Source organism: Stomoxys calcitrans, chromosome 1 (assembly GCF_963082655.1).
Source record: "Stomoxys calcitrans chromosome 1, idStoCalc2.1, whole genome shotgun sequence".
NCBI classification, from domain to species: Eukaryota; Metazoa; Arthropoda; class Insecta; order Diptera; family Muscidae; genus Stomoxys; species Stomoxys calcitrans.
In genome coordinates, this window is record NC_081552.1 from 154,515,557 (window position 1) to 154,531,963 (window position 16,407).

General features: G+C 39.6%; 2 protein-coding genes across 3 annotated transcripts in view; both read right to left on the reverse strand.

Moving 5' to 3' along the window:
- Positions 1-4,587, reverse strand: part of LOC106093074 (protein rhomboid) — a 311,556-nt gene extending 306,969 nt beyond the window's left edge. The window contains exon 1 of the mRNA XM_059360099.1: positions 4,048-4,587. The gene's annotated coding sequence lies outside the window, so the exon portion shown is untranslated. The remainder of the gene's footprint in view (positions 1-4,047) is intronic.
- An 8,773-nt stretch (positions 4,588-13,360) lies between these two features.
- The window catches only part of LOC106092419 (protein zer-1 homolog), an 82,207-nt gene continuing 79,160 nt past the window's right edge, over positions 13,361-16,407 (reverse strand). For both annotated transcript variants that reach the window (XM_059362224.1, XM_059362220.1), the window contains exons 10-11: positions 13,929-14,174; positions 13,361-13,858 (exon numbers count right to left, since the gene is read on the reverse strand). In XM_059362224.1, coding sequence (XP_059218207.1) covers positions 13,697-13,858; positions 13,929-14,174 — 408 coding nt within the window. In that variant the 3' untranslated portion in view covers positions 13,361-13,696. The remainder of the gene's footprint in view (positions 13,859-13,928; positions 14,175-16,407) is intronic.

Consider the following 16,407-nt stretch of genomic DNA (forward strand, 5'->3'; position numbering starts at 1 on the left):
TCTTATTATCTGTTATTGCATGATATCGATAACTTACCAGTACAACTTTGCACTGTTATTATATTCAGAAAATCACACTTGCACTGGATAGGACTACATAAAACACAGCAAATATTGAAATAATTTGATAGATAGCATATTCGACTGTGTCCGCCTCCACATTCTCCCTTACAAACCACACCTAATTAATGAATTTTGGTTAATATAAACAATAGAATACTTATGTTTTGAGGAATTTATTAATGTGTTTTCCACATTCAATCAATTAATTGATTCATTCCATAGCATTGCCAGTCATATAAAAATCCCAGAACATAGAAGCTTATATAAACTAGATGGCATCACTACACTTGTGCTCAAGTAGATATAAATAGAACACAAGAGAGTGGTGAGTAATGGCAACAACACTTTGTCATACCATGTGTTTGTTTTGCAACGAATTTTGTTTGACGGGGTTTGGCTGAATGTGTAAAGAACTACCTTCAATATTGATGGTGAATAGTCGTTGCGCCCAGTAGTGTTTGTGCGAGTTCAAAACTCAGCGTCGTCGTCATATACAAGTGTTTGAATGAAAGATGATGGGTAGTGTTGTATTGTAGTATTTATAAATTAGGATGATGGTGTGTTTGTTGTAGTATAATAAATTTAAGGAACTTGAAGAAGTTTGTTTTGGGTTTGAAGTGAAACTAAATCCGCCCTAAAATTGTTCTCTTTCTGAAGTTGTTTTCGTTTGTGAATCTTCTTCATGACAAAAGAAGGGCAAGAGAAAAAATTCCGTTTAATCATAGGCTCTCGGATTTTCAATGCCGTAGCCTATTTCATGCCCGGAAAACAAACACATTTTTTTTAATACATGGTACATAGTCAACTAAGTAAGCAGATTTTTAGCCAAACAACATATACCTATCTATGGTTGCGGATAACCAATTTTTTTCTCGGTCGAACTTATGATACTTTTTTGTTTTTCCTTATTATTTATGTATGTGAAATAAAAAAGTAAAACCTGCATAAGTGCATCAGTAATTTTCTTTACAAATTATATATTCTGGTGTGTTGTCTTAAATTAAAAGTCCAAATTAATTATTTGTTGTGGGATCCCTTTTTGGTTTTATCTGAGAAATCTCATGATGAAGTGTTGGGACATTTACATTTTTTTACAACATTTTACCCCGAAGGAGGCTGGATTGAAAAAGGCAAAATCCTTAAACTGCCGACTACTGATACACTTACCCAACATATCTGTTAACTGGAGTGTAGCTATGTCTGTCAAAACCACGAGATAAGTTCGGATTTGCACATATGTAGCTTCTTGACTCCCTAGAAGCTTCAATTTTTGCCAGTAGTGAGTGAAAAGTAGATTTTTGCCCTTCAAATGTCCTTTTGTTCGCCAAATATCGCTTAGATAGTTCAACAAATAAACGAAACACGGAACATGCGTGAGCTGTCAAACATCTTCAGGTTGGTCTATACAAATGAACAACTCTGACAAATTAGTAAATTTTATTATCAAAATGCGTGCTCTGTTGAGAAAGTTCACGCGCGCTTCTTCCATTTTACGACGAAGCTTATTTTTGGCTCAATGGGTATGTAAATGAGCAGAATTGTCTATTTTGAAGTGAAGATCAGCCAGAAGCATAGCAAGAGCTACCACTGCATTCAGAAAAAGTAACAGTTTGATGCGGTTTATGGGCTGATGACATCATTGGCCTGTACTTCTTCATAAATGATGTGAATCGTAACGACACTGTAAAAGGTGAGCGTTACCATAAGATGATATCTAATTTGTTTACCCAAAATGCAAGAGCTTGACTTGCATGACATGTGGTTTCAACAAGACGGTACCACATGACACACAGCACACGTAACAACGGATTTGCACCGAAAGTGATCTAGGTTTAAATCCGTGCAAGACAGAAGCAGTTATTTTCAGCAGGAGATACAAGTTGCCTACAGTGGCACCTGTCTCCTTGGGAGGAGGTGTTTTGCTGGACAGGAAATTGAACTGCAAATCCAACATTTTGGAAAGGGTAAGAAAAACAACTCTTGCCCTATACACCTGCAAGAGAGCCATTGGCAAAAGTTGGGGCATATACTGCAGTTGTCAGACCTATAATGCTATATGGTGTTGCGGTCTGGTGGACGGCGCTTCAAAAATCTACCTACCGCTCAATACTTAACCGGATCCAAAGGAGAGCTTGTTTGGGCATCACAGCCGCACTGAGGACGACACCATCTGATGCACTGAATTTAATGCTACATCTAATGCCTCTGGACGTTGTGGCTAGACAAATTGCTGCGACCACTGGCGTGAGGTAAGGGAGCATTCTCTTTGGTCATGTGGCGGCTACGGACGCTGTTATCTTTCATACAATGTCCGATGTTCCAGGCAGTGGGGGTTACACCCTACCTGAGTAGCTTTTTGATAAAAAGTACTGTTCCACTGATAGAACTGATTGGAACTACGATATCCCTCGTAACAGAAGTTACATAGACTTCTATACGGATGGTTCCAAACTAGACGACCAGGTGGGCTTTGGTGTGTACTCTAAAGATCTAGAACTGGTCATATCGAAAAGGTTACCCGACCACTGCAGTGTGCATCAAGCGGAAATCCTTACAGTTAAGGAAGTGGTGGAATGGCAAAGATATAATGTCATTAGGACGATTGCCATAAATATCTTCTCAGACAGCCAGGTAGTCATTAAATTCCTGAAGAACGTATTTCTGAACACAAAAACCGCCCTCGACTGCCGCAGATCTCTCAACGACATGGCTGAACAGTTTAAAATTCACCTGTTCTGGGTGCCGGGCCACAGAGATATCCCAGGGAGTTCCAAAGCGGACGATTTTGCGACACTAGAAACTACCCTACATATTCCAGAGATACTGAAATCTGTGGGTATGCCTCTAGCGACATGCAAGCTAAGTTTTCGGGACCAGGATAACGAATGATAGATAGTCACAAAGAGCATTCCAAAACTATGTAGCCTAATCTAGACTTGAAGTGGTCTACTGCTTTGCTGTCATAGAACAGACGTCTCAGTCATTGTGTCCGCCATGACAGGTCACTGTCTAATCGGATAGAACACCCTTTACGCACTGGCAGTCAGATGGAGTGCCACTTTAGGTTCTCATTTCTTTGAGAACCTGTCTGATTTAGTGAATGTGAACATTCGCAAGTTGTTGGTCTTTTTAAAGCGATCTGGATGGTTCAACGGTAGGAACTTGAAGGCATCTTCCTTCTTCTGTTCCTGTGGTATCACAATGGAAGAAAACGTCTAAGTGAGTCTGATGGCAGACTGCCTTTTATACCTAACCTAACAATCGACTTTTTGAGAGGCGAGTTCGCTGAACATTTTATTTGACGTTCGAGACCGGTAAATTGGCGGCCTAGAAATTTTTTGTAGGCCTATGTTAAAGCTCATGTCTATACAGACACGTTCGCTTCAATTGACGCATTGGAAGACAACCATATAAATCAATCTCTCTATTTTACTTCTTGGGTCCCCAAATTCATATTCGAATTGGCTGACATTTTACACAGGTCTCCTATATAGAATTTAATTGTGGTTCAAACCGAACCATATCTTGATATCGCTCTAATAGCACAGCAAATCTTTTCTTATATCTTTTTTTGCCTAAGAAGAGATGCCGGGAAAATAACTCGACACACGCGATCCACGGTGGAGGGTATATAAGATTCGGCCCGGCCGAACTTAGCACGCTTTTACTTGTTTAACTTCACATGTATTACAAAGATTAGTTGTCTCAAATTTCACTTTGACGAAGAAAAGTCAACTCAACCATCAAACCACAATCGTGGGCCTATGCAATTTTCGCGCTCCACAAATGCCAGGACAGGAAATTTATAGGAATGGTGCGAGTAGAAGTATACAATTTAGAAGGGGCGATGGTAATCAAGACATTGGAAGACAAGAGACTGATAATCTTGTGCTTGCGGTTTGCCAATGCACCTTGTGCTGTTTGTTTACATCCATCCTTCTGTTACGATTCTCAAAATCAAAACACACAGAGAGAAATAATTACCGGTATATTTGACAATTGTTATCCTGAAGCATAAATAATGTGCAGCAATGCGCAGAATCCAAACTGCAGTGGTCTCGTGTATCCTTTTTTCATTTATTTCCTTTTTTGCTGGTATTTGCAATTGAATCAATTTACAACATACAATCTATTGTTTAAAATGTCGTTTGATTTTTTTTTTTTTTTTGCAAAAAATTATTCCCGAATAATGCCGATTTAGAATAACCTTCTTCAAAAACACTTCTTCTAATATTGGTTGATTTTGCACATATTCCCTTGGTCCCCGTAATTGGAAGTGGGCGCCTCCGTTAATCACAGTTGTTGGAGAGGTTGTAAAAGTACATTGACCGTAAGTTCGGGGATTAAACACACGCGATTCTCCCCAGCAATGGATCCTTAGTGCAATGCACTCTGGCCAAACGATGCGATTGAAATGCGGAATCTTTTAAATCAAATTAATCTTTTTTCTCGGCAAGAAAATCAAATTCTTTGAGAAATTCTTAAATTCCTTCTATGAAATCACACAACATACACATACCCGCGCACACACCCCCACCGGACCGATTAGAATCAAAATGACAACTGAAGAGGAAGATGTACGTGTCACAAGGAAAGTGCCACAATGAGGCGAGACTTTAGGGGTTGTTGCTACCATGCCACATTTTGTTGGAGAGGCAGTCAGACGTTCGCATCGGCAGTAGCGGCAGCACAGAAACGAAAACATAAACAACCAACCGGCAATTACAGACAATAACAGAAAACATGCCTGCCAACTTGGTCGTCATGGGGTTGTTGTACCGCATTTAATCACTTCATCCTCATGCAATGGTCTCTGGAGGCCATGAAGGGAGTCCCAACTACGGCAAACGATTACAGGGGATGGATATACGAATGGTGTGCTATCAGTGCTTGTTTGCCAGCCAGCCGACCTCATGCTCCAACGCGAGAGTGGGTGGTTGTTATTTACGTTTGCAAACAACGTGCTTTTCCACATTGCTCCGGAAACAACTTCTCACGGAGTATGCGCTCCCGGACAGTAACATGTGCATACCAACCACATATGTATATATGTACGTATGGTATGTTCATTTGTATGCGCTACCATGTTTACACCATTAACCCCTTACAAAACTATGCAGATTGTATTGCAATTTTCGCAAGCGGATATGTGGCGGTCCACATTCCATTGTGGTTCTACTCACTATGCATGCGGCTGGAGTTATGTGCATAATTCCCACAACAGCATAGCAGGCCACTTGATAGGACTGACGATTTGGGTAAATTTGTAATTGTAAAAGGTATATATTATGTATTCGGGGAAAAAATGTTTACTTTTAAGGGCAGCTTGCACCTCTGGCGAAATTTTCATTACCATAACGAAAACATTGGCATATCTTTAACGAAGTTTTCGTCACCGTTACAGTAACCGCAAATATCGCCTTCAGCTACGCAGCTCAAATAAAATTTTCTTTGTGTAAAAGGGTGACATAAAAGTTTAGGTTAGGTTTAAGTCAGGCTCACTTAGATGTTTTCGTCCATTGTGATACCACAGGAGCAGAAGAACGAAGATGCCTTCTAGTTTCTACCGTTGAACCATACAAATCGCTTTAAAAAGTCCAATAACTTGCGAATGTTCACATCCGCTAAATCAGACAGGTTCTCAAAGAAATGAGAACCTAAAGTGATACTCCTTCTAACTGCTAGTGCGGGACACACACACAGAAGGTGTTCTATAGTCTCTTCTTCTTCGATGTCCTCACAATTTCTGCAAAAGTCGTTGCTACCAACCTTCAGTCTGTCAGCATGTTTTCCGATTAGACAGTGACCGGTCATGACGGACACAATGACTGAGACGTCTGTTCTAGCCCAATGAGCCAGGAGCTGGAAATTTTGCACAAATAACTTTTATTAGCTTAGGTCGCTTGGGATTGAAAATGGGCCATATCGGTCCATTTTTCGATATAGCTACCATGTAAACCAATCTTGTGTCTTGACTTCTAGAGGGCGCAATTTATATCCGTTTCGATATGACTTCCGAACCGAACACTGATTTTGGTAATAAAATTCAATGATTTGCAAGCGTTGCTCGTTAGTAAGTCTATTCTTGATGAAATGTCAAAGTATACTGTGCATCTTTCTATTTGACACCATGTCTGAAATCCCACGTGATCTGTCAAATACTAATGCATGAAAATCCTAACCTCAAAAAAATCACCCTTTATATTTCATTCATTTTTATTAATCAAACATCGCCCACCCGGGCTTTACATTGATAGATTGGAACACTTTCAGGTTTTTATAACACAAAAATCAATACTAAAATCTAATATAATACTATCACTAAAATAAATAGCTAACAAATTTATTGAATGTAAAAAAAATTGTTAAAAAAAAAAAAAATTAGTAACATAGTCTAATGCACAATTATCCGTTCAAACACCAAGAAAAAGCAGCAAATGTGAGATATTATCAGTGATGAAAATTAATTCAATTGAGTTGCCTATAAGAAATGTTGGATTAGCTTAGACTTAAAAGTTTGTTGACATACTGAGATGTTTTTAAGACTAGAAGGAAGAGTATTCCATAGCCTAGACAAGCGAATTACAAATGATCTTTCAAATACAACGTGATTGAAACTTTCAATACGAATTTGAGAGTTCCGGGTCGAATGCAAGAATTGAAAGTAAGGAAGAAGGTAACTGGGTTCACGGTACTTACGGATATTGAAGAAAAAGCAGAGGCATCTAATATTGATAAAGTGCTCAAAAGAACATCCAAGTAATTGTTTCGCAAAGTATTCATAGTCTCGTCTACAACGACGACCGTAAACAAACCGTAGTATGCTGTGGAAACACTTCTGAAGCCTAAGCAGATTAGTCCTATTGGATCCGGAATATACCTCAGCACCATACAATATATGAGGCATCAGCAACGAATGAGCCAGCATATAACATTCAAATTGTAGAGCTTTTTAAGTATAAAGTTTAATTTGGAGCAGATTTGTGCAATGTGCAAGGAGAATACAATATCCGAATCAATTACAAAGCCCAATGCGGTCATAGTATCAGTCCATGTGACAACATTGTTTTGAACAATAATATTTTGAGGATAGTAGTGATGACGTGAGCTATTGAATACCACGCATTTTGTTTTACCAATGTTAATTGTTGAGTTATTTGACCGAGCCCATTGACAAACTCGTCCAATATCTTCATCAAGGTTCGAGATGCAACTTTCTAACGTACCGGTGTCAGCTGTATTTAACAACTGAAAATCATCGGCATATATTGCTAAATCTACATGTTGAACACAAGAACGAACGTCATTAACCAGGATTCACTGAATAAGGTTAAGCCAAGCGATCAGCCGATATACTTTTTTTTTAATATTTGGCAGTACTTGGCATTGAGGATGTCAACTTGTTCTCTTTTTACATTCATTCTTTGTTTACGTTTTCTCCTATATGATGACATTTTCAATCGTCAGATTTGACATCCTTAATGATGTTTATGGGGCCTATCCACTTTGTGTTTTGCATGTGACCTAACCTTCTATTAGTGAATCCTGGTCATTAACATAGAGCATAAACAAAGCAGGTCCCAAGACAGAACCTTGGGGTACACCAGTAGAAATAGAATTAACATTACAAACACGATCATTGCAAACTACATACTGCGAGCGATTTGACAAAAATGACATAAGAAGTCTACAAGAGGTGTGCGACAAATTGAAGTTGTTAAAGAGTTTTAAAAAAAGAATGTTATGGTCAACAGAATCGAAAGCTTTGCTGAGGTCAAGTGCGGCAAGAATACAGGGATTGCCTTTATCAACAGCACGCCTGATCTCATCAGTAAGTGTGACCATAAGGGATGTGGTACTGTGGTGTTTTCTAAAACCCGATTGACAAGGGTCAATCAATGAAAAACGATTAAGATGATCCACAAGTTGATCCCTTATTATTATTTCAAATGCCTTCGATAATGCTGGAAGAATGGAGATTGGACGATAATCAGAACAACTTTGACCGGTAGTGTCTTTTTTCCGTAGGGGAGTAACTCTAGCTAGTCATTCAAAGAACTTGACAAATTTCATCCCCTAGCCCAATTTCATGCTCTGGCCAAATTGCATCCTCTAGCCGACATCATCTTCTTTATGATGACATAAATCAATAAGTACTGCTGCACAGTAATAAGTGTTTCAATTAATTAAAATAAAAAAAGTAAAAACCACTCTAAGAAAGTTTTTTCTGAATACGAATTTGATATATTTTTATTCCGTATTTTCTAAAATAAGTTTAATAAAAACAAGTAAAATTTTTCTTATGACCGACCGGCAGACTCTAACCTGGGGTTTCAAGTCATGAATGGCATGGGAGTTTTATGCGCTACATGGTAGTACGCCTATTTTTAAAACTACCTCAATTTAAGAATTTGTTGAAAATCAACAAAATTTCAATAATTTTGTCTGTCAAGTCTCTTGTAGAGACATACTAAAGTACTTCAACAAAATTCATTGAGAATTTAAAGTTTCACATACAAATTTGGTAGTTGGTTTTTTCTAAGAGTTATTTTTTTCTATGTATGGATATATTGTTGTAATATGTTGGTTTTTGGGTCATTGAGATTTTGCACAAATACTTTTTATTAGGGTAGGTCGGTTGGGATTATAAATGGGCCAAATCTGTCCATGTTTCGATATAGCTGCCATATAAACCAATCTGGGATCTTGACTTCTTGAGCTACTAGAGGGCGCAATTCTAATCCGATTTGGCTGAAATTTAGGATGAGGTGTTTTGTTATGATTTCCAACAACTGTGCTATGTATGGTTGAAATCAGTTAATAACCTGATATAGCTGTCATATAAACCGATCTGGGGTCTTGACTTCTTGAGCCTCTAGAGGGAGCAATTCCTATCCAATTTGACTGAAATTTTGCATGAGGTGTTTTATTATGATTTCCAACAACTGTGCTATGTATGGTTGAAATCAGTCTGTAACCTGATATAGCTGTCATATAAACCGATCTGGGATCTTGACTTCTTGAGCCTCTAGAGGGCGCAATTCTTATCCGATTTGCTTGAAATTTTGAACAACGGCTTCTCCCACGACCTTCAACAAATACGGTCTGAATCGGTCTATAGCCTGATACAGCTCCCATATAAACCAATCTCCATATTTTACTTTTTGAGTCCCAAAAGAGCGCAATTCTTATTCGATTTGGCTGTAATTTTACACAATGACTTCAACTATGATCTCCAATTAGCATAGTAATTCTTTTCTTTTATCCTTTGTTTGCCTGAAAAGAGATACCGGGAAAAGAACTCCAAAAATGCGATCCTAGGTGGAGGGTATATAAGATTCCGCCCGGCCGGACTTAGCATGCTTGTACTTGTTTTAGAATAAAAATATAATTTAAAATGGAGGTTATGTTTGGTTAGGTTGAAAAGAGGGTGCAGATATTAATCCGCCCCATGCCACTCTAAAAACGATAAAGTAACCTCTAAAAGGAAATTTTAAGTTAGGAATTCCGTGCTACTTACAAAATCCTTAATTGTTCTCAATACCACTCCCCTAAGTTGGCTTATGTCTGATAATGTGTTTCCACCTAAGTACCGGTATCTGTTGGACGCAAAAGCCGGGCAATGACAAAGGAAATGCTCCAACGTCTCATCATCTTCCCCGCATGCCCTACACATGGTATCACTTGCCGGACCGATTTTACATAAGTGAGCTCGTAGTCCTATATGTCCCGTTATGATATAGATAATAGCTATACTTGCTTCTTGCTTTCTTTCAGTAATTGCCCCGTCTTCTCAGGATCTGGATGCCCCCATAGGATTTTCGTCGTCCTACCGACAGTTTCGCTGTTCCCCAATGTTGCATGCGCATTCGCCGACCACTTCCTCAACTCGGACTGTGTCGACCCGAAAGGCATCGGGTTTACCAAGTCTATTGACGGCAGTCCTCTGGCCATCACCGCCAAATACCCTGCCCTTTCATTTCCCCTTACTCCGTTATGGCCCGACACCCAAACGATGCGGATTTTCCCATCCTAAGAGAAGGCGTTAGTCTCCTTCTTACACTGCAAGACTGCTCGTGACCTTACCGTCCTGGTTGTTATTGCCCTTATGGCAATTTTACTGTCGGTAAAGATGTTCACACTCGACGTCCTCGCGTTTGCACCACACCACTTAAATGGAGGTACTTTACCTTCAAGATGCGACAGCAAAAATAAAGAAAAAAAAAATTATGCTTTTAGTTTTAATTACATTTCTTTTATATATATTTTAATATATATGTACATATGGATGTGTGTGTGGATGTGGGAATTTGTATGCTTCTAAAGAGATCATGGACATGTGAACTGCAGTAGCAGGTAATTATGAATACATATATCGATTGATTTTTAGGCGTGTACGATTATTATCGTTTTCATGATCAATTTCACCATTATCGTAGGCTTCTTTGTTTTAATAATTTTTAATTAAATGACCCAAAAAAATTATTGGGAATTACTAAATACTACCTGACCCAGGACCCGCTCCGTTGCGCCTTCTTTTACTTTATATGAAACAAAATTATCATTTGAATATTTATTTTCGACAATTGAAGAGTTTTAAGTCAATACTATGCTACAAAATAGTCAATGTATATCGCTTGGCCAACAGAATAACAATATAAATGCCTTTATATGAATTATATATGATCTTTATTGCTCTAAGAATTCGCTCGGATGGTTTAGGGTCATTTAGGTTTCGATGTTAGATGTACTCCATTTTTAATGTAGACCAATATTCTCATGATGTCCGCTTTAGGGTGATTTCGGGGGTAAAGTTGTCCCCCAGACACTGGCCCAAAAAAAATATCATCATCGAGCTCTTCTCTCAAATAACATTTATTCCAACTTATTGCCCTTATTGCCATTGGTTTAAGAGGAGTTTATGGGATGAGGCGTTCCCCGAACACTAGGCCCCAATTCGTTTTCTAATCTCTAACACCTTTCATGTGAGCCGCATATTGCCATGGTCGGTCAATTTGCATTCTTTGGGAGGAAGGGGTAACCCGCAGAAAATTGGTCCCGAAAGTGGAATATCAATTTCGTGCTCTACTCCCCAATGCCTTTCATTTGAGCCTCACATCGGCTTGGTTTGTAAATATGCCCGATTTAGGGGTGTTTTGGGCAGTGGGGTGGTCCCCCAAACACTTATCCCTGAAAAAATATCAGTTTTGTGCTCTACTCTCAAGCATCATTTAATTGAACCCCATATTGTCACTGGCCTCAAAATTGAATACCAAATTCGTTTTCTAATCTCAAACACCTTTCGTTTGAAAGTTCGTTTCGCCCCAAAACACCTGGTCCCATATTTGGATATCATAGTCGTATTCTACACTCAAAAAACTTTAATTTAAGCCACATATAATCATGATCAGTAAATAAGTCCTCTTTGGGGGGTGTTTTGAGGAAGGGGTGGACCCCCAGAAACTAAGTCCCGCATTTGGATATCAGATTTGGATTCTACTCGCAAATACCTTTCATTTGAGTCCCATATTGCCATATTGGTCGGTAAATATGTTCGATTTCGAGGTGTTTTGAGGGTTGGGGTGGTCCCCCAAACACTTGGTGCCACATTTGCGTATCAGATTCGTATTTTACTCGCAAATACATTTTATTTGAGTCCCATATTTTCGTGATTGGTCTACAAATATATTTGGGGGGTTTTAGGAGTGGGGCGGCCCCCCTAGGTACCCTCCAAAATTTTGATAACAAATTTTTGTTTTTAGGTAACTAAAAGAGAGCACACAAAATTTCGCTTAAACCGCACCACCCATCTCCGAGATCTGGAGATTCTGAAAATTGGGCTGTGAAAGCGGATTTGTAGTCACCGAAAAGATGGTAGGTATTGATTTGTTCTTCTCGCGTCTCTTCCAGGATTTGGCGCAGTGTGAATATCTGGTCTATGGTGGTTTTACCAGGTCTAAAGCCTTGCTGATAATGCCCAATTATTTCGTTTCGTGACTTTAGACATTTATCCTTCACACAGTACTCTCGAGAGTATCTTGTATGCGATGGGGAGGAGACTTATTTCTCTGTAGTTGGCACATATCATCTTGCTTCCTTTCGCCGATGGATTCCAATCATCGGGTATGCGTTCTTCCATCCAAATTGCGCAGACGAGCTTATGTATACACCTTATCAGCATGTCGCCTCCAGTCTTAAACAATTCAGCCGGCAACCCATCGGATGCTGCTGCTTTATTGTCTTTTAGCCGGTTTACTTCTACGTGGACCTCGTCTTGATTAGGTGGTACACATTGTATACCATCATCGATTGGATTGGTAATGGGGTATACTCATAGCCACCATCATCGGATAGTAGCAGCTGGGAAAAGTGTTCTTTCCATATCCTCAGCACACTATCTGCATCAGTTACCAGGTTTCCCTTTTTGTCTCTGCAGGAGGATGTGCCTGTACAAAAGCCATTAGTTTGATGTTTAATTCTTTGGTAGAATTTTCGGACTTCATTCTGTTTCCTGAACATCTTGCTCACACTCACCTGAGGGAGGGGAACCGTTTTTAATTTTCTTCGTTTTTTCAATCTTTACGTTCTCCGGGTGATGGGCTACTAACCCGACGCTCCAACCCATCCTTGAACGGATGTTAAAGGCAGCTACCCAAGTGACACCGCGGGGAGGTTTGTGTCCACATTTTAGATGAAGGGAGACCAAGATTAGCCTGGATTTTGCCTAGTCAAAACCAATCAGAAGTATTGAAGAAAGCTTTTTCTCGACGAAACAAAGAATTCCCATGCTTGAGTTTAAATGTAGTTGTAGTGAAGTCTCCATTTGCTAAATGGTTTCTCTTTAATGGTTGTAGCTTTTACTTCCCTTGGTATGAAGCCTATGGACAAATAATGGGTGAGAAATGAAAATTATGCTACACGTCCGCTAAACGATCTTTAACAAAAAACCACAATATTAAAAAATATTTTCTTTTAATTTTTACCCAACCTTTTCGATTCATGAAAAACAACACGAAAGTCAAAACTTTAATAACCTCAACAAAATGAATGAAATTTTGTATATTTTTTTAGATATTTCGCATTTTATTCCGTACACTAAAGCGAAATCGAAACACAAGTATCGTATGTAGTATATATTTTACTAAAAATGTAGTTTTGTCTTATGAACCTATATTAATTTCGGCCACTGTATTTTTAAAGGTTTCAACATGGGCATGTTTTTTTTTAATTTTTTTTTATTATTAACATCATTATTATTATTATGTTATAATAAGTTTGGGGATTGTATGAAACAGCATTTATACAAGTTTACTTCATTTCCATATGCAAACACAGGATGCAAGGATAATGAAGATGAATTATTATTGAAAGTCAATAGCAGCGCTTAACAAAGGAGAACGAATTAGGCTTAAGACTCTTTAAATATTTTTACTTGTAGGTAGTTATTGTAATTTAATTCTATTCTTTCTTCTACGCTCTATGAAACGCACTTGTATTATATTCTACAATCGAAATCACCCACTCAACGCTCGCTCGCACGCACGCTTGCTCACTGGAAGTGCTTTTAAATTATGTAGAGAGATACTATGGGCAGAGGGGAAGGCTTGGGACTGGGGAGAGGGGGTCAAACAATTCAACCTTCGAGCATAGGCCGAGGACATTTGTTACACTGCTCGATTACCATACGAGCTATTTTCTTGATGTCCTCATAGGGGCTCGGATGATCAATAAGTTCTTTGAGAATCTGTATGCCATTCTCTTGTTCAACAAGTTGGCAATATTTATCGGGATACACCTGAAATTCAAAGGTCATGAATTATAGAAACATGTTTACATACAAGCAGCAAAAGATAGTCTGAACTTACTTGCGTGAGATTCGCCAAAGCCCACACAGCCCAATGTTGACACTGCGGAGTTTCATAACAACGAACTAAACCCAGGATGGGCTCAAAACTACGGTAGTTGATGTTGCGATCACTTTTAATATCCCATCGCATTATTGCATTGACCATACTAACTAAAACATCACCGCGTGATGGTTCCTTAATAGTCCACGCCTCGGGACCATCTGAAGCTATATGTGCCAGCACACCAGCTGCATTGTAACTTACCTAAAATAAAGCAAAACCAAAAGAGGGTTAGAAATTTGGATAGATCTTTTACAGAAAATATGAAAGTAAAGAAAAGAAAGCTTGTTGTGTCACATATCGATGGCTTAATATAAAAAGGATCTAAGTTGATTTTTTATTTCTTTACAGGAGAAGGAGAAAACTTAATGTAATTCTAAAAAACGTTGTTACAACACAAATTGCAATAATTCTTCTTATATACAAAAATCAATTTGTGTTTGTTTGTCAGTTTGTATGTTTGTGTGTTCCTTATAGACTCAGAAACGGCTAAACCGATTTCTTGAAATTTTCACAGATGGTGCATAATGATCCCGTGATGAAAATAGGGTACTACATTTTTTGATATCTGAAGGGGGAACGGACCCTCTCCCTTACCCTAATTTTCAGAAACGCCATAACTCGGAGATGGAAGCTACGATTTAAGCGAAATTTTGTGTGCTCTCATATAGTAACCTAAAAATAAAAATTTGGTATCCAAATTTCGGATGGGGTACCTAGGGGGGCCGCCCCACTCCTAAAACATACCAAACATATACTTAGACCAATCACGACAATATGGGACTCAAATGAAAGGTAATTAAGATAAGAAAACTTAACTGATATCCAATTGTCGGAAAAGTGTTAAGGGGACCACCCCAACCCCAAAACCACCCCTAAATCGGACATATTTACCGACCATGGCAATAAGGGACTCAAATGAAAGGTATTTGCGAGTAGAATACGAATCAACTATCCAAATGTGGGACCACGTTACTGGGGGTCCATCCCTTCCCCAAAACACCCCCCAAACAGGACTTATTTACTGGCCATGGGAATATGGGGCTTAAATAAAAGGTATTTTAGTGTGGAATTCGAATCTGATATCCAAATATGGGACCAAATGTTTGGGGGGCCGTCTATCCCCTAAAACATCCCCCAAAGGGGCACAAATTTACGACCATAGCAATGTGGGGCTCAAATGAAATATCTTTGGGAGTAAAGCATGAATCTGATATCAATATTCGGGAAAAGTGTCTATGAGACCACCCCAACCCCACAACACCACCCAAATAGGACGAATTTGCTGACGTTTGCAATATGAGGCTTAAATAAGAGGGTTTTTAGAGTATAACACGAATCCGATATTTATTTTCAAGGCCAACTCATTGAGTGACCGCCCATCCCCCAAAACACCCCCCGCCGGTCATGTTTGCGACTATGGAAATATGGGGCTGAAATTAATGGTATTTGGAAGTTGTTGTTGTTGTAGCAATTTATTGTGTACTATCTTTCGTCTGCTTGATTCTGTTGAGTGTCAAGACCCAGGAACTCCGCGACTAGGATGGGGTGCGTCCACAGGGATCTGGGTTTGAGTCGAGTGGGTCTGGCCGGGCAGTTAAACAGGTGACGTGTATCGTGCGGTCCCTGGTTACAATCGGGACATACATCTTGCACGTCGGCATCAATCCTAGCTCTGTGGGAATTGAGGCGGCTGCATCTGCCGGAACGTAATTGAGCCAGAACCACTCTGGTTTGCCGGGGGAGGTCGATTTCTTCGGGTGCAATGGGTGGTGGTCGTTCTCCAAGGACTACATTCACTCGGTAGCCAATTAACGCGTCAGCTACCGTGTCTGCATGAATGTTGTTCAGACCCGCTTGATATGCCGCTTGATCTAGAGGTTCTCTCTTGTAGCGCTGGACCTCACGCTCTAGATCGTGTAGATCTACCTTAAGGCTTCTGGGCGGTGGGTATCTATCCACAAGATGATGATTTGGATGATTTCTGCGATAACAGCCCAAAAGGCATTGCTTAGACAGCATGTAGTTATGTCTTCGCACTGGTAGGATCTTTGTCTCCTGATGGAGGTGGTCCACATGAGAACTGAGGAGACAGCCCGTCGCAGTTCGGAGGGCGGCATTCTGACAGATCTGAATATTATTCCACTGCGTGTCACAAAGCTGACGTGACCACACTGGCGCTGCATAACTTACCACAGACCGGCCAATTGCTTTGTACGTGGTCAACAAGGTTTCTTTGTCTGCATCCCAAGTGCTGCCAGCGAGTGACTTGAGGACCTTGTTTCTACTTTTGACTTTATTGCAGATTGCTGTGGCATGTGGGGAGAAAGTGTAGGAGCTCTCAAATGTGACGCCAAGTATTTTGGGACACTTAATGGTCGGAATCATTTCTCCATCGACCATCACAGTCAGCTCAGTATTCACCTCACGCGTATTT